Raw genomic sequence first — 18269 nt, 5'->3', positions numbered from 1 at the left:
GTTTTATTTATGGTTTGAAACTTAGACGTGAAAAACGAGCAGAGAGGAGGCATGCCAGGGCGATGCGAAAGGTGTAAAACACTTCCAGATGGCTGCAGGAAATTATTACAGCGTTAGCATGTCGCCCCGTTGTTGCCGTCCAGCCAACTTGGCCCCAGAAGTGGCTTCTTTATTAGTTTTTTGCCACTATGTCACCAGTATTAATTTTACTGTTGTGCAATCCAGAAGCCTAAATGAGACATGAGCATTTGGAGGACATTAAAGCGCCAGCGCCCCTCCACCACCACCACCAATTTTCTATTTATAGGGTCTTGTTTAGAGACTTCTGGCAGCTAGAGGGGCGAAGTGTGGGGCTCCACACTGGGCCTATTGTTTCCCCATTCCCATTTGTGAATACCTTCCTGCGGGACCGACCCCCCCACCCCCAAACCATCCTCCATTAAAACAACAAAGTCACTGCTACTCTGCTCAACATCACCTCACACTCCTGCTGCCCAGCAGACTCCAAAATCAACTCAGCACCAGACAGTCCAGCTGCCTGAATGTAAAGTCCAAGAACCAGCCTTCACTCCTACAGATTTAGATTGAGAAATTGGGTTGTTTTGATGCAATAAACCCAAAAATATGCATTAGAAATGCACATATGTCATATAAACGCACATTTTAGAACTTACTATAGAGTAAATTTGTGTTTTTAGGGACTTCTTCACATTTTTAATCATAAAAATTGTTCTGGAAAAAGAACCCCAACTTTTACTTGCTTACAGCTAACTATTATTTTAGTAAACGATAAATCTAATTTTTAAAAATGGCCAAATTCCACATATTTTTTATTTAACCACCTGAATCTTTTCTATATAGTATAGAAAAAACATTAATAGTTGCAACATCTTGCATTAAAAAGTTGATATTTTATTGCTTAAAATGCAACAACACAGTTTTCCTTTGGTGGACGCTTGATTATTTGTAGCAAAGGATGCATCTGCAGTCAAAAAATGTTTCTAACGTGTAAAACTGAACTTTTTTCTGTTTGACTTCACATCAATTCAGTAAACTTCTGATTTTGTGATTATATGTTTGATTAATTAGATGCAAAATGTGCTAAATAAGAGATTTATTGACAGAATTTGAGCCAGGTGAAACTAAATCTGCCACTTAAGGAGCCCTAGGTGAAACATATTTACAAAACCGTTTCTTTTTTTATTTTAAACGCAAAATGTTTTTATTTTTTTTGTGCAGTTTTAGTCTATTTACTAATTCCACTAATTCAGAAACTGACCTTTTTCAGAATCTTTATATTATCTCAATTATCGATTAATCGTGATTAATCGTTTAAGCCATACTTCCAACCCAACATAGTGAACAAATGAAAGGAAAACAGATGATTTAATACACATATTACCTTTTATTTCATTCCATATTCTATCATTTTACAACAGCATCCGTTTGTGTATCAGAGGAAAATCTTGTCAAATCATCCATTCTACCACTTTCCTTTATGAAATGCACCAGCAAATTAACATAAAATAGGTACAAATCATTCAAACCGACATCCATTCGCATATTATAGGCTGCAATCGTGATTGAAAGGAAGTACACCCTGTTACCAGGTCCTGAAATTCTTTTAATCCAACCTCAAATGCGCAAAAAGGCACAGAGCAGATTCAAACTGTCAATATTTATTGAGTTTCTGCTGCTTCCATAGAATCTAAGATGGCTGGGGTTGCTAGGTAACCAGGCAGGGCTTGGCTGGGGTTGCTAGGTAACCAGGCAGGGCTTGGTTGGGGTTGCTAGGTAACCGGGCAGGGCTTGGCTGGGGTTGCTAAGTAACAGCACAATGCCCATGGAATGTGACTCAATATTTGGCCGGTTTTTGAAACGGCTCAATTTCCAGACACCAGAAAACAATAACTTATTGCCAAAAACCAGCTGAGTGTTTTTCTTAAGCGTGTCGGTTGTAGAGACCCAAATATATGTTTAAAAACGTGCAAAAATGTGTAAATTCTCTAAAAAATACGTTTGAGTTAAAGTATTTTGTAGACGCCTATAAACGTCCAAATTCTGTCCCAGATTTTAGTGAAATAATTCAAAGGATAAAATGCACAAAACCCGTAAAAGGTCAGAAGTTTGATGATATCTAAAAGTTAAACAGTAAAACGTAACTACTGGTGGTTCAATACTAAAATATTCAGCATCAAAGCCTCTACATTTTACACTAAAGGTTTTAGATTAAACTATGTGATAAAGAAAATAGTCTCACTTGCTTGTAAACTTTACTTCTTCCTAAAGCCATGTTTTTAGAGACATTTATAATGTCTCTTGTTGGTCTGAAATGATTAATTGTGATTAATCAATAATAGTCAACTAACAATTTAGCAATCAATTAATTATTAACTGGAGTTTACAAACTCAAAAAATGCCCATTTGTTGAAAATAAAACATTCAGAGCAGTAAATAAACCAACATTTTGCATTTAAATGTGTTTTAAATGCAATCGGTTTAGCATTACCTTCATTTATTTCAGATTTACAAAAGGAATAATAAAGAAATGTTAATTTTAGAATATAAAACTTTTATTGTCTTATGTGAAAATGAATTGTTTATTTGCATATTTTAACATTGAATCAAAAGCTGTAAGTTTTTAATAGAACAATCTGTAGAATGTGGCTACTTCTCATTCTGATTAATCGATTAATCGCCACAATAATCGGTAGGTTTGATTACTAAAATACTCGTTATTTGCAGCCTTTATCTCTTATTGAAACATCTCAAACTTTCTATGACTGCCTGGAAAAGCTGCCTTCCAGCCTGACAGCAGAATTAAATCTGTAAATAAGTTTGATGAAATCCTAAACACATATTTGTAAGCAAGTGAGATTTTCTAGAGTGAACAGGAGTCCTGCTATTAAATCAAAAGTATTTCTTGTCATTTTTGTTTATGTTTTTTACAGAGTTTGATTTTCCTCTGAATGAACAACAAAACGTCTCTAATCATGTTTTTTCTGGATAGATGAGACAAAAACAAGAGAAAATCGCCACAAACACCTGATATCAACTGTTGTGATCATGTAAAATATTTGCAGATTTAAATGTGATCAAACGTCATCATGGATCAATAATCCAAACAACTGCAAACCTGAAACAAAATGGCTGACCTAGTCAAAGTCCAGACTGGAGTACTACAGTATGTTATAATTAAATTAACTAATTTTAGTTCAATAAATAAAGACAGTTTGTATATTTGAGGTTCTGCTTGAACAACCCTGGGGTGTACTTACTTTTTAACCACAATTATGTATATTCAAGAAAAACAGCATCAAAACAGCAGTAAATACACTTTTAATTATACAAAAAAATTAATTTCTTATCAAAAATATAGAAATTAAACACGTATATCTCCCAGATATATGAATTGCACCTTGAGGTTGAGAAGCTTATCTTGTGTTCTGGGGAACTGCAGAACATTTCTGACATTTTAGTGGCATCTTTGTGGGTCAAGTTGTGGAAATCAAAGGCCTGAGCAGCAGCAGCTGGCCGACGTTAGAGGCAGCTGCTAAAAGCTCTGCTGTCCGCCGCTCAGTCCATCAGCAAAACCCGCGCTGCCGTCTGCAAAAACAGGAAGCCATTTGTTAGTCTCTGGTTTCAGGCTCAGAAAAACGACACAAATCTCACATCGTAATGCAGGAGGGAGCAGAAAGTTCCTTCAGATGACATGAGTGACGTTCAGATTTCGGTCAATTTGTGGAAAAGTGTCTAAAAATAGTCGCAGTTGAGATGAAAGAACCGAAATGTGGGTCAGACCTACAAATACATCCCAGAATTTCCACAAAGCAAATAGAAACTTGTTGCTTTTAGGGTCACCAAAGATGCAGAGATGTGAAAAAAGTTTTAAAGATTTCTTCTTCTGTTGTTTTTCTTGTTGTTTTCTAACGAGGATTTCATTTACAGATACCAAAATCAATCTATTTTACAGATTAAACTTCCTGTAAAAACAAAAAGTTGTAAAAAGTGAAACGTTGACAATTCAAAGATACTTTATAGATCCTAAAAAATTAAATGTTTTACTGCAAAAACAAAAAGTTTTACCAAGTATTTTTGTTTTGTTTCTAGAGCAAATATATCATTACACTTAAAATAAGACGAAACTAACTTATAAGTAACTTTTCAGCAGGAAATGGGAGTGAAAACAACAAAAATCTTCTGCATAAAAAAAAAAAAATCTTATTTCAGAAATCAAAATTAAATTCACAGGGAAGTAAAACGCTGGTGAACATTTATTATCCTTAGGGAGTAAAAAAAATGCTGCTTTGTGTTTTTTCCTCCCAATTAATTAATGAAATCCTTGTTAGAAAACAGTTTTCTGCATCAACGCTCATAACTGTCTTCGTTAGATGATGTAAAAAATTAAAAAGTGACTAAGAAGAAGTGAAAACAGAAGAAAATAAAAAGGGGAGAAGTAATTTCTTTTAGCACCGGTTACAAGGATTTGGAAAAAACGCCAAGAGAGCAAAACTTACCAGACAAGCATTCAGGGAAACTACCTAGTTTGGAAACCTTGAAGCGCTTGCTGCACTGTGAGCTGAAGAGAGGAGAAAAGAGAAGAAAGAGCTAATTGACTGAGAGTTAAGCACACTCTCTGGATCAAATGAAATGTTAGTTATTTCATTACTTGTTGTTCGGGGGGTAATTAAGTCAGATTTAGTGGAATTACCTCGCGTGGATAGCTGCTCCTCCATCTTTCCTCCGCCGCTCCTCTGATCAAAATCCATTCTGATTGGCTGGTGATTAACACTTGTTTGTGTTAATGGTCAGTATTGGATAAGTAATCAGATTACCGGTGTGATTTGTTAGCTGAACAGTGGTGCATAAGTTATAAGCTCAGAGTAAAACCGTCTAGTACAGAAAAAGCAACAAAAGAAGAAAAAAAGCATTAATTTCCTTCCCTGTTTGCAGATATTATCCATGACATTAACCCGGGGTTATAAATCCCTTCCAGGAGTTTAATTACTTGGAGCATGCATGATTTACTGAGGGTGTAATTAAATAAGACGTAAAGATGTAGACGGTCCCACTTGGGACACTGAAACTATTTTGTTTCCGTTGTTTTTACAGCTGAATGTTCAGCAGAAAGTTAAAACCATTAGACAAGCTTTTATTTCTCCTTAAACACACATAAAACTGAACAGCTTGGGGGCGGCAGCCGCTAGTTAAGCACTTAGCTAAACACCATAATCACTTAACATTCAGGACACAATCATTTCTAAATTTAACCTGCGTAAAACTAATTGCACAGTCTGCAGGTCAGGGAGGTCGGGTTCAAAAACTTAAATTTAGCCAGCTAGCTTAAATGCTGCGATTGCTGAAGGACTTTTTAAGTTTTGTTTTTGTCTTTTTAAATGGGGTTATGTCAAGTAGAGGTGAGTAGTTAGCATCTAACCTTCATTTAATATTCTCCGGTGGTGCTAATGTGCTAATAGCAGATTGTTCATTTAGCACTTTAGCTAACTTTAAAACCCTTTTGCACACTTAGTGTCCCATAGATTAATTTTCCAGATAAATTTTAAACGCTAATTTACTTGGTTATTTTGTAAATTTTCAGTTGAATAAAGTTTGACGTTTGGTTAACCGTTAGTAATTATTTAAGTAGTTAGATGTTTATAGTCATGCTTTTATTTTGAAGTGGGCAGTTCCATTTCCTCTCCTCACTTTCTCTTAAATAACTTTATTTAAATCAAAAATCATACACGAACAAAATAAACAGACAGTAGAAAACAACATAAACATTAACACAATATCTAAGGGAAACATGTAACATGTAAATGAAAATGTGAAAATCAAATTGGTTCAGGGAGACATTTAATTTAAATTGAAGTTAGAGCATTAGCATTAGCTTCAGCTAACTATCATTTTAACATAGCGGTTTAGCATCAGTAAAACTGTTTATGATTAGTGATTTAGGGTTAGAGCAGCTAATATTTTAGTTAGCGGTCCCCAACCCTGATATTCTGTAATATTCTTAATCTGATTTATAAAATATAAGTAAAATATATAAATAAAAAATATAAACATTTTAATCATAAGATCAGTTCATACGTTTCACTGTTAGCCGTGGGGACGGGAACAGAGAGAAGCTACTTTCCAGATCTGTTGGAAGTTTTTACAAAACTTATGCTTTTAATTTTATCTGTATTTAAAAAGAAAGAAAATGAGTTAAATTAACTGCAATTGAAAGATGTAGAAAAAATGTGCAAGATAAGGTTTCATTTGACTGATTTTTTAAAAACATTTTTGCATAATGCAACATAATTCCAGGTTGTAACATTTAATATTTTAAAATTGGACCAATAGCAAAACTGAAAACCCTGTTTCAGTTTTAAAACACAATATATCTGATGCTTAAAGTGTCCTAGTCTGACTTTTTACCTTTAAAAATGACCTATTATGCTTCTTTGAGCAGGTTAGGATGATTCTATGGACTACAAAACATGTTCACCACATTTTGCACAAATTCATTTAAATAATGAGATTTCAGCTCTACCTACATTTAGCTGTTTTAGGGCGTCTTGCCACTTTAAATCCAAATAATCCGCTGCTGACCACGCCCCCAACTCAACGTTTATATTCACACGTGAAAATGGCTACAAACAGATGTGCAACTATACAACAGTACATCTTCGAAAACCAGAAGTGGAGCCTCCTGCGCAACCAACAAGAATGCAGTCAGTGGTTTCTGGATGGCAAGTCAACAACAAAACACTTGAATTTTTCCAGCAGCCATTGTACAGTGGTAAAACCAGCTGACCAAATGAGCTGGGGCTCTGCTTGGGTTGCTAGGTAACGGGCAGAATTCCACTGGAGTTGCTAGGTAACAGGCTGGGCTTCTCTGCAGTTGCTACATTTGAAAGGATTTTTTCCAGATACCAAAAAAACATGAACTTATGTGTTGTTTTTAAGTGCTTAGAAACCCAAATGGAAGTTCAAAAATTAGCAAAATGTGAATTTTGCGTAACAGGTCCCCTTTAACAACAAATGCATTTCAGTCTCCATGAAACATGTTTTTCAAACAAGCAGCTTTTTATTTTTTAACCCCAGAGGGAAAGAAAATGAGCTTTTAAAACACATTAATGATCATCAAGTGAGAGTGGCAGCTTTTAGGGGGCCAGCCTATGAGCTCACCTGGCAGCTTAGGCAAACCTCATCTCTGCGTTTTGCAAAGTCACCTGCTGAGCTGCTGCTGCATTACATAAACACACACCAGCCCCAAACAAACTCTTCTATTTACCCCCAACTTTCAATAAAACTGCACTAAATCAGTTGCGGGAAAGGAGGTTTTAAGCCAGCATTAGTGCCGTCGAACTCACCTGTAAATGAGGAAACTGGAGATGCCGAAGATGATGAGCGCTAATCCAGAACCGACGGCGACGATGCCCAGAACGGGGAGCTGACCTGGAAACAAGCAGGATAACAGCGTCACGGCCTCATATGTGCAGCAGATGGCCATGATGGTTTCTTAGAACTCTGAGGGAGAAATATGTGTGCTGAGAAAAATCACAGCTGCACCGCTGCAGCCGTCTGTCAAACCACCAAACAGCACAACCATTTCACATCCCTGATGCGCATTTAAAACCCTAATTAAGTCCCGCAGTAAATCACTGCACAACCCGATAGCCGTAATTATGGAAAATCTTTTCTTTTTTTCCCCAACTCATCCGACTGTCTTAATTTACTGCCGTCTGAATCCGACTGTGGATTTTAGATTATGATCTATATTTTTCAGCAGGTTAAAAATGTGCACAATTTAGGTGGAGTTCACACTGTGGGAAGAGCCGCAAGAAAACTGAGAATTTTCACACAGAGATTCAGTTTAACGGCCTGTACAGCATGAAACCATCTGCAACATGCCGCCGCAGTGCAGGACAGCGACACACACACGCACACACACCTACACACACACACACACAACCTGAAACAACCCTGTCCATGCTGGGAAGAGATTAGAAAATATTGCAATGGTCATAAATCATGAGGTACGGAAGAAGATTAGAGCCAATTTCTTAAAAGGTGCAGAGAATAAAAAAAAGGAACAAAAGAACAAATTTTATATTAAACTTTGAGTCTTTAAAAAGATTTTTGGAGATAATTCATTGGTCAAAAAAATAATCTTATCCAGTCAGTGGGGAGGAAACAACTGACCAAACCAGTGTCCAAACTATGTACGGAAGAAGATTAGAGCCAATTTCTTAAAAGATGCAGGGAATAAAAAGAACAAGAGAGCAAATTTTATCTCTAGTTTTGAACCTTTAAAAAATATTTGGGAGATAATTCAGTTTTCAAAATCTCAGTTGAAGGCTTCATTTTGTTCTGCGTTTTGCTGTTACAGCCTTTTTGTCAACTAATTTGTATCAAAATGAATCTTTTTTTCAAAATTATACACACAAACAGTCTATAATGACAATGGGGAAAATGTTTTTAGAGTTTTTACAAATGTGTTAAACACAGAAGATGACAAAAATCACATTTATGTAAATAGTCACAGCTTTTAATGGTTCCAAGATTTTGAATTGTGACAACATGTTATAGAAAATAATATTATTAATATCAGCAAACCATTTTGTGTGTTAGTGGTTTGTTTCATTACTCAGCACAACTAAATACCTTCAGTTGGGTGAACAGAAAGGAAAAAATGTGGATAAAATAACTCTTTCTAACATCAAAACCAGTTTTAAGCTTCCTACAGATAAAATTAAGCATTAGCATTTCCTACAGTTCAGTTTTACGTACAAATAAAGTGAGAAAAATCATTAAAAGTCAATTTCCTAACAGTCCATTCATTACACCATACCATCGTTGCAGGAAGGGTCGTCTGTGGAAAACACACATGGCGGATTGTCCAGCGGCGGTCCACCGCAGGGCCAGTGGATCTTCTCCGTCTGCGACCAAATGATTTCTTTACTGCTTCCGTTGAAGTACGCCACGACCTGCCGGCACAAAATGGAAGCTAACGTTAGCATTGGGGTGTTTTCACACCTGATAGTTGGGAAGACTCGGTTCCTTTAGTGGCAACCTTTGTTACATTTTCAGCTGCTGAGGTTCTCTTTCACACTGCACTGTCAAAAGAAACCCTTTGAAAAAGCTGTTACCCTCCCCGCCTGTGGGGGCGCTGCACCAAGAACCACTGAAGAAAATGACAAAAACTTCTGAAGACAGTGAGAGAAACTTCTTAAACAAAAATGGAGCAGTGTCAGATTTTAGCGTTTGAAGATTTTTCTCTTCAATCTTTGGTAAAATATTATGAAACTTGTCTCCTGGTAGCGCTAAACACGCTTGTTTGCTTTGGTTGTATTTACCCAGAATGCCCTGCTCTGTAGACCACTTCCTGATTTTGGAGAATTAATTTTCAAGGTGCCATTTTGCATGTAGGCTAGTTAGTGTTTTGTGGCTCCTGAAGTCCACAAAACACTGAATTTAAGTCAATTTTTGGGAAAATAAATTCCTCCTAGCATGCGTGCTGACAGCTATATCAATAATTAAGCATTTCTCACTGCGTCTTCCCAGTATGGATCATGATGGTTTTGTGCACATAATCCAATGCAGAGTAATGCAGTTTTTTTCATCACGAGTAACGTGATAACAAATGTTACTACTGGCAGAAACGACAAAGATGACAACAGGAAGTGGTTGGAAGATGATGGCGCTCCATGTTTTTTAATTACTTATCTTTTGAACAAACTCGTTCAGATGTGACTTTAATACTGTTTCGTATTTAACAGAAACGCCATGATCACAAAATTGTGATTTTTCAACTTTGACATTTTGCGCACATTTATAATGGAAATAATTAATAATCGACATTCGCAGGAGAAATATTTCATCAACAATTTTACTTAATAATAAAATCTTGTTTAATTTTTAGGTTGAGGTACGTTTTGTGCATGTTAATATAACGAGGAAGCCATAAAAACTGCTGTTTACAGTTTCTAGCACGCCATGTAAAGTAACAGGGAACATTTTGAAGACGGTTCTCTGGAAGCTAAAAGGAAAAATGTTTACAGTTCTGTTTGGGTTTGGAACTGTTAAGTCTCTCAAACACCATCTGTGAAGTTTCTTTTTATTTCCTTAACAGCAGTTTTACAATAAATTATCAGTGTGATGGTGTACAGTGTCTGTCTATGGCATCCAAACAAGGAGGAAGTTCATCCAGAGGTCGGATTGTGCAAAGATGAATGAAATGAACGTTTATGACAAGACCGTCAGAAAATAAACTCAAACAATATTAATTTTAACACATTTGATATAAAAAAAGACTGAAACACGACTCATGTTGTTTGGGAAGAAAGTAGAGATGTTTAACTGTGACGTGCAGCACAAGACAGACAGAATATCTGCAGAAAAAGTCAGGTGATTTAAACATGAAGGTTTGTTTTTCAGCCACTGATTTAAATATGAACTATTCTATAGATCTGAAACGATTAATCGTGATTAACTGATTACTGAAATCAATCAGCAGCTACTGGAGTCATCAATTAGACAAAAAAAGCCATTTGGTGAAAAAACTATCAAAACCGCAATTAAGTCAAAACTGTAAAAAAAAAAAAAAAAAATATATATATATATATATTCTGTTGTTGATATATATATATTTATATTTAGCATTTAAGATAAAAGCAACTTTGTACATTTTAGTCAAAAATTGTCAAGAAAAAGTCAAAATTCTGAAAAATTTCAAAATTGTGAGAACTGAGAAAAACAAAGTCAGGATTGCCAGATTAGTCAAAATCCTGAGAAAATTTTAAAACAGAAATTTCAAAATTATATTTCTGAGAAAAAATTCAAATTCCCAGAAAAAAAAGGAAAAAAGTCTGAATTTATTTTTGTAGCCAAAACTCCTGGCGTATTTCTAGGTTCTCTCAGTTGAAATTTACTAAAGGAAAGTTTTGTTCCCAATGTTCCCAGACATCAGAGCATGCGAAAGTAAAAACACCCGACTGCTAAAACACGTTAAAACTTTCTGAGACTCTGAACCTGGACTCACCCCAAACTCTCCCGTCTCCTGGTTGGTCATCGACCACAGGTCCACGTCTATGTTTCTCGCATTTTTGTCGTCTATGGTAACGAGTCCAGTGATTCCTAAGGCAGAAAAATTAGCAGCATTAATGAGATTTGTTGCTCAATCAAAACGCCATTTTCTGCATTACTGTTTGATAGTTTTAAAGGCTTCTTGGCGAATTACGCCGTGGAAAACAACCATAATTACTCACTTTAAGCTCAGACTTTAACACTGTTTGCCTCTCCAAGTACGATATGCCACAACACACATCAAGCATGAAAACACTTTGGTTTGAGATAATTTGTAAAAATGTGCAATCAGGCTGTAATCACTGTAAGAAAGCTGCAGATTTAAATCAGATTCAGATTCAGTTTTTGGTTTCGGTATTTAGTAGAACCAAACATTTGGCCTGGATCAACAACAGAACATTCATCTGCTGTTTATTTAACTGAAGATGCACATCGAAAGCTAAAACACATGTTAATGTTTCAGAGGTCAGAGCATGTTTTCTTGTATGGAGTCACAGGAAACAAAGTAAAAACAAGAAATCCATTCAAATAAATTAGACAAACTGTAAACTGGTCATTTAAAACATACTTAGAAAGACAAAAATGAACAAAGAACTACAGTAAACATTTGTTTTTGTTTCCAGACAAACAACTGAGGGTGTGATCTGTGTTTGCCGAGATTTATAATTAAGGGCCTGTATATAAAATAGGAGTATACAGATTTAAGAAATGGCAATTTGGTGAAGAGAAACTTATTCAGAGCAGTTATAAAACTGTACAAAATGGCTATACAATTTGTATTTGTCTGTAAATGTGTCTAAAACGCAAGAGGATTCAGTCCACCGAAAGAAGAGAAAATATTTTTTTTCTAAGTCACAATTCTAAGAAAAAAAGTCGCAATTTTGAGAAAAAATAAAAAATTGTGAGAAAACAAGTGAAAATTCAGAGGAAAAGACAAAATTCTAAGAAAATCAGTAAAAATTCAGACAAAAAATACTCAGACTTCTGGGAAAAAGAAATTTGAGAAAAAAAGATTTAAATTCTGAGAAAAAGAAGTAAAAATACGATGAACAAAACTCGGACTTCTGAGGAAAAAAATCTATATTTGGAGAAAAGAAATTAAAAATTCACAGGAAAAAAAACTGAATTCTAATATAAACCAAAAAACCAAACAAAAAAAAATTCAGCCAATTCAGATTTGCTGGGTTGCCATGACAATAAAAAATTTTTCTTATTTAAAAAAGGAATTTAATTATTTGTTTCTTTCCATCTTTTCCTGTATTTCTTGTATTCTATGAAAAGGTTTGAGTGAACAAATAAAGAAATCTGCAGAATGTGCCACTTTTATATTTGATTAATCGTCAGAATAATCGATTAATCATTAGAATAATCGATTATCAGCAACCTGCAGCTCTACAAGTCAGTCACTAGTTTCAGACTAGATGAACAGGTTCTTGGTAGAAATGTGTCACCCCAGAATCGGCGGTTCTGCGTCCTCATCGTGATGTTGATGCCGTCGTTCTGCACCCCGCCCTCCGCCAGCGTGTCCTCCAGCGCCATGGCGTACAGCAGAAAGCCATCATAGAAACTGCCAGCGATGTAGTCCATCTGCAACAACAGGCATTTTACTCAAACCAACAAGAACAAGAGTTTCTGCAGCAGCAAAACTGCATTTACTCTGCAGAATCTAAACAAAATGCTTTTACTTTTTACGCTCTCACATATAAACTGCGAACAGAACTGTAAACCTCATTCCTCATTAAGTTCAAGCAATTACTCTGCACAGTGGGATGTTTTCTCCATCTAGATTGTCCCATAAAAAATTAAAGAGGTTGTTGTGCAAACTATAACTCACAGCAGTTTAATACTTACTAATGATGGCTCCAAATGAACACCGAAATCCCTCTGAGCTCTGGCATGGAGTCTCCTCTGGAAGTCCAGGTATTCTGGGTTCTCTGGGTTATGGTACGTGATGATGAAAACGGACTGGAGGAACCACAAAGCGGAGAAAAACACGGATTAGAAGAGAAACGTTTAGGTTTATTTCAAACCAGACGTGGAGAAAGTTATCCAAAAACTGAAGTCAAGTAGGAGTAGAGCTACTTCAACATAAAAAGTATTGAAGTAACTGACCAAATTATCAATCATTTAATATGTAAAAATACATCATCAGATGGACAAAAATGTAAAGTTTGTGGATGTTTTGGTGTTTTAAGGATGAAAATGATAATACTTTATAAAACTAACAAAATCAGACAAAAGAAAATTGTTCTTTAAATATAAAACGTATGAAACTTACAAAACCTGCAGGTCTGTGTCTGGTGAAGTTTTGGTTAAAATATGTTTGTTTTTCATTCAATGGGAAGAAAATCCAGAAATTTTACTCAAGTAAGAGTAGAAATAGTTTACAATAAAATTAGTAACAAGTACAGTAACAAAAACACTCCTAAAAATACATTTTTCAGAAGTTGAATGTAACTTAAATGTCCAAGATAAGTAAACAAAATAAGTAAAAAAAATAATTATTGATCTGATTTTAATCTATAACGTGATTAATTGAGTTATTGCTATAACACTTAGTTGTTGCAAATTAAGAAACATAAAATGTAGTAAGAAAGAAAAACAAATACAGCAATAGATTTTATCAAATTTATAGGTGCACCAATAAAAATAATAACTAATAATAAATTAAATTTATACAGGAAACAAAGATTAGAATCATTAATTGAGAGGAATTTATGAAAAACATTTAATAAAAAAAAGAAACAATAAAATAGTTGAATGGGTACCTGGCAGTTCACACTTTTATCTATAAAACAATGAAAAAAATCATAATTTTTCTGGTTTTTAATTCAACACATAAAGCACATTAAAGTTTGCTGTTGTTACGTGACAAAAAATGCGAATCACTTAATACCCGCGGTCTAAAAACCGAACCCTGGGGCGTTTTTAATAAAGTCTGTCAGCATTGCTTTCTACTTAAGAAGCTGGGGATCATTTCTCGTGTCACAACAGTGATTAAAACCTCAAACTTCCACAAGCAATTACTGCACCAGAAAACACGGCGCTGCCACAACAAGCCGCGTCAGAACCTCCCGCAAATCCACACAGAGAAAGACCTGCTTACTGTTTGACAAACAACGCCGTAGATACTCAGGGAAAGTATCTGGAAGCACCGTTTTCCGTTCCTCCACGGTTACGTTTGGGGGTTTTGGTGTAAAGTCTGCTTAACAAGACTTTTCTTGTAGTTCAACTGAATGTTGTTGTAAATATTTTTAGCCAGAGTTGGTAGCTGGCACCGATGCTCCAACTGAAAGAAAAACATTCGTGCTGCGACCCGGAATCGCATATCTTTCCACTAATTAGAGGTGACTCATTATCCTGCCGGGGCAACCCCAAAACAACGAGAAAAATGAAAGGAAAAACACGTAAAAGTGTAAAATAGCATGTTTTTTTTTACAGTTTCTGTAAAAAACAAACAGAATCTGTAAACTGTATAGGTTGGAGGGTTGTGGCAGACGCCCAGGGCTCAAATTCTGGGGTGTCCCAAAAAATTATAAATATATTTTGTTTTCTGTTTAGCAAACATTGTGCTTCATATAAAACTCTTAGCTCCATATCTGATGAGGTGTGTTAATATTTCAGGATTTTCCTGAATGTAAACAACACTCAAGTGTTGGACAATTATGAAATTATAGTAACTTTTGTTTGTTTGGGAACAACATGTAGCTGTTGGTTAGGTATTAAAACCTCTCATGTATCAATTAATTCGCCATCATCAGTGGTGAAAACACTTCTGCCGACGCCAGAATAATTAAAGTAAATAAATAAATAATTAGCATTTTCTGTTAACTTTTGAAATGTTTAGTGAACTTAGCTTCCTCTAATTTAATCTCTCCAGATAAATTTGGCTGTTTTGCAAACTTTCAGTTGAATAAAGTTCATGTACAATGGCATTATTAAGAACTCTTCAAGCAGTTAAATGTTCATATATTCATGCTCTTATTTTGAAGTAGGTGAAGACAGTTCGGTTTCCTCTCCAAAAAGTGATAATTATTTTATATACAGAATGCATCGAGAAATAAAAGTCAATTAGCACATTAACTCAAGAAATATTTTTATTGAAAATTTGATTACACTCATTCATAATAATGGGGTGACGATGCGGCCATGTTTGTTTAATAATACAACATGTAAAAAGGGATTCAGGTTGTTGCCTTTTTAAAAGAAAAACTATTTCAAATTTCCACATTTTTTGGGTGTAAATTGTTTTGTTTTGTTGGCCAAATATTTACCATTCTTGACTTGGGGGCCAGACAAAATCATTTCACAGGCCACAAATGGCCCACAGGCCACACTTTGAGCATCCCTGATAGAGAAAAGCTGCCCATGAAAGTCGTTAATAGTTAGCATGTTAGCCATAGCGCTTTAACATAATGCAACTTGTTTACAGCAATGTGTTTATATTTTCAATATAAAATAAATAAATTGCTGCACATTTCAGTGACTGTAAAATAAAAATAAAATTCCTCTCCTGATTCTCCTAACTGGAAACACCCTGACTCCTGTCTGCTCCTGCACGTTAGCTAGCAATTAAACACCAGGAAACCTCCGCCTGACAGAAAACGCACTAATAGGGTTCCAGCACAATTGAAGCATTGTTTAGCTCAGACAGTAGTTGGCATTGTGAGATTTTAATTGTCTGTTTAGTTCAGTGAACCCTGTGGCTCTGCTGTGACCCAGAAAACTAGTTTTGTACTAACAAAACTGAAGCCCAGTAACATTATATAATCCTCAGTGTGCAGCTAGCTGGACGTTTAGCTGTCTCCAAATCGATAACGCTAACAGATGGTGGGTACCTGCTACAGAGTTTACCTGCTGGAGTAAAAATTACAAACTTTATCAACCAACATAAAGTAGTGCATCGTGGTGAAGTGAAAGGTAAATTTTCCGTTTTTAAAGTTACATTAATTCTTACACTAAAGTAAAATCTAGACCAAAAGTCTCGTAATTAGTAATTAGACACTAAGCATATTTATGTGTTGAAGCGTAACAAACCCTGGGAAAGCAAAGCCCTGCAACTTTGCTTTCCCTGGGCAACTTTGGAAAACGTTGCATAAAGTGGGCGGAGCCAATAGACTCAAAGGGGCGTGGCCAAGCAGGGGATGAGTGGAGGAGGTCAAAAGGGGGCGTGGTCAGGATGAAAAAAGTACTGTTACTAGTTTAGCGGCATTTTTCTCTGTATTTTGCAACTTTTTAGCAACAAATCTAGTAACTTCCTTTTAATCGACTAGCGACAAATTTATCATTTTCTTCATAGACTAGCGACAAATCTAGCAACATGCCAGTAATGTAGTGATTCAGATTTTTTAACTCAACTAAAAAAATGTATGACTTTTTTCATTAACTAGCAGAAAATCCAGCATTTTTTTAAAGACTTGACAACAACAGATCAAGCATTTTTTCTTTTTTTTAAATAAACAAGTGACAAATTCAGCATTTATTTAATAGACTAGTGACAAATCTAAAAATTTAGTTTTTTTAAATCAACGAAGAATAAATCTATCAATTAAAAAAAAAGACTACCAACAGATTTAGCATAATTTTTTTAATGGACTAGTGACAAATCTACCAACAAATATATAGACAATTTTATTTTTAAAATGATACATTTGCGGGTTTTTCTGTGTAATTTGTGACTTTTTGGCAGCAAAAACAGAGAGGAGATCCATTCCACCCCATTACTTCCATATAGCAAGTAAATCACAAAATGCTATTGATCAATGATCAACACGTTCGCTATTCCAACTCCTGACTCACCACTAGGTGGCGTGTCTGAGTGAGATGATTTTATACCTGAACCAGATACAACCAAGCTTCATCTGCAGTAGCCAACGTTCAACCCAAAGAGGGCAGCACTAAAACAATTTTAGGCAGAATTTACACAAACATGTCACAGTTTGTACAAAAACTTAAAGATAGCTCCCTTAAAGACCAATTTGAACCGTTTATCTTCAAAACACATGAATTTTAGTTACTATTTAAAGTTTAATACTAAATCAGGTTGCTAAAAACTACAAAAATCTGAGACACGGTGGTGGCAGCATCATGTTGTGGGGACAGAGACCCTAATAGAGGCTGAAGAAGATAAGAAACTGGGGTGAAGGTTCATCCTCCAGCTGGACAATCACCCTAAACATACAGCAAAAGATAAAATGGGGATGTTTTAGGTGGTTTTAGAAAGGTCTAGTCAAAGCTCAGACTAAAATCTAGTTGAAAATGTGTAACATGATATAAAAAGTTCTGCATTTCATCTGACTGAGCTTGACTGATTCAGAAAGAATTGGTTGGAATAAAAGTTAGCAGGAAGCGAGACCAGAATAAAAGAGCAAGAAGACAAAGTATGTTATAACTTTCAAATATTTGAAAACCATTTAATTTACAACGTGCATTACGATGTGTTGGTTTATCATCTAAAATCCCAATAAAATCCATTAAAGTTTGTGGTTCTAATGTGATAAAATGAGAAAAAAATGATAATTTAATGGGAGAAATTACCCAACCAGCTGCAAAACTAAATCACCATAAAGTCGTAGAGAAGTGAGTGAATGTACTAAACCGATCTCGTCTGAAAAAATTAAGGGAATTAATAAGACATGCCTGAGTGGCATTCTTGGAGATAAATTAGGGGAGCAGCTACTGCGGTGTCTTATTTCACACGGCGCTAATTTGTAGAGCTTCCTGTAAAAACACGTCTGCTCTTTCATTAATGCCACGCAGGAATTCAACTCCCTGAAGCGGAGACAGTGATTGTGGCTCCTCTGCCCGGGAGACTTTTTGGCAGCGTCCGCGGCGCTCGTTAAGGAGCGTCTTTAACGTGTCTGTCACGAACAGAGGAGCGTTTTTCACTCTCCAAGCTTCCAAACATACGGCAGCGAAAGGAAACGTTTTCTGTCCTTACCTTGAAGACCTCGACGGCGTCGGCCCAGTCAAAGTTCGCCTTCAGCCACGGTTTCCGGTCGGTCAAGCTCTCGCCGAAGACGTCCAGGTAGAGGATGGCGTAGTTCTCTGGGTCTGGAGTTTCTTCCTGGAACAGCTTCATGATGCTCATGAAGGACTCCAGCGGCCCGCAGATGTAGATAACTGCAGGAGGAAAAGAGAAAATTAGCTGGAAGGAAAACAGATTAATGGACAGTTAGAGAGGGTTGTGAATG

At 35.8% G+C, this 18269-nt stretch overlaps 1 protein-coding gene across 1 annotated transcript in view; it reads right to left on the bottom strand.

The window, feature by feature from the left end:
• npr2 (natriuretic peptide receptor 2) overlaps positions 1-18269 on the bottom strand; it is a 59757-nt gene that overhangs the window by 28382 nt on the left and 13106 nt on the right. The window contains exons 2-7 of the mRNA XM_044144329.1: positions 18017-18198; positions 12928-13041; positions 12528-12663; positions 11033-11127; positions 8843-8978; positions 7362-7446 (exon numbers count right to left, since the gene is read on the bottom strand). Of these exons, the coding sequence (XP_044000264.1) occupies positions 7362-7446; positions 8843-8978; positions 11033-11127; positions 12528-12663; positions 12928-13041; positions 18017-18198 (748 nt within the window). The remainder of the gene's footprint in view (positions 1-7361; positions 7447-8842; positions 8979-11032; positions 11128-12527; positions 12664-12927; positions 13042-18016; positions 18199-18269) is intronic.

This window comes from Gambusia affinis, linkage group LG17 (genome assembly GCF_019740435.1).
Source record: "Gambusia affinis linkage group LG17, SWU_Gaff_1.0, whole genome shotgun sequence".
NCBI classification, from domain to species: Eukaryota; Metazoa; Chordata; class Actinopteri; order Cyprinodontiformes; family Poeciliidae; genus Gambusia; species Gambusia affinis.
This window is presented reverse-complemented; position numbering and strand designations above follow the sequence as displayed.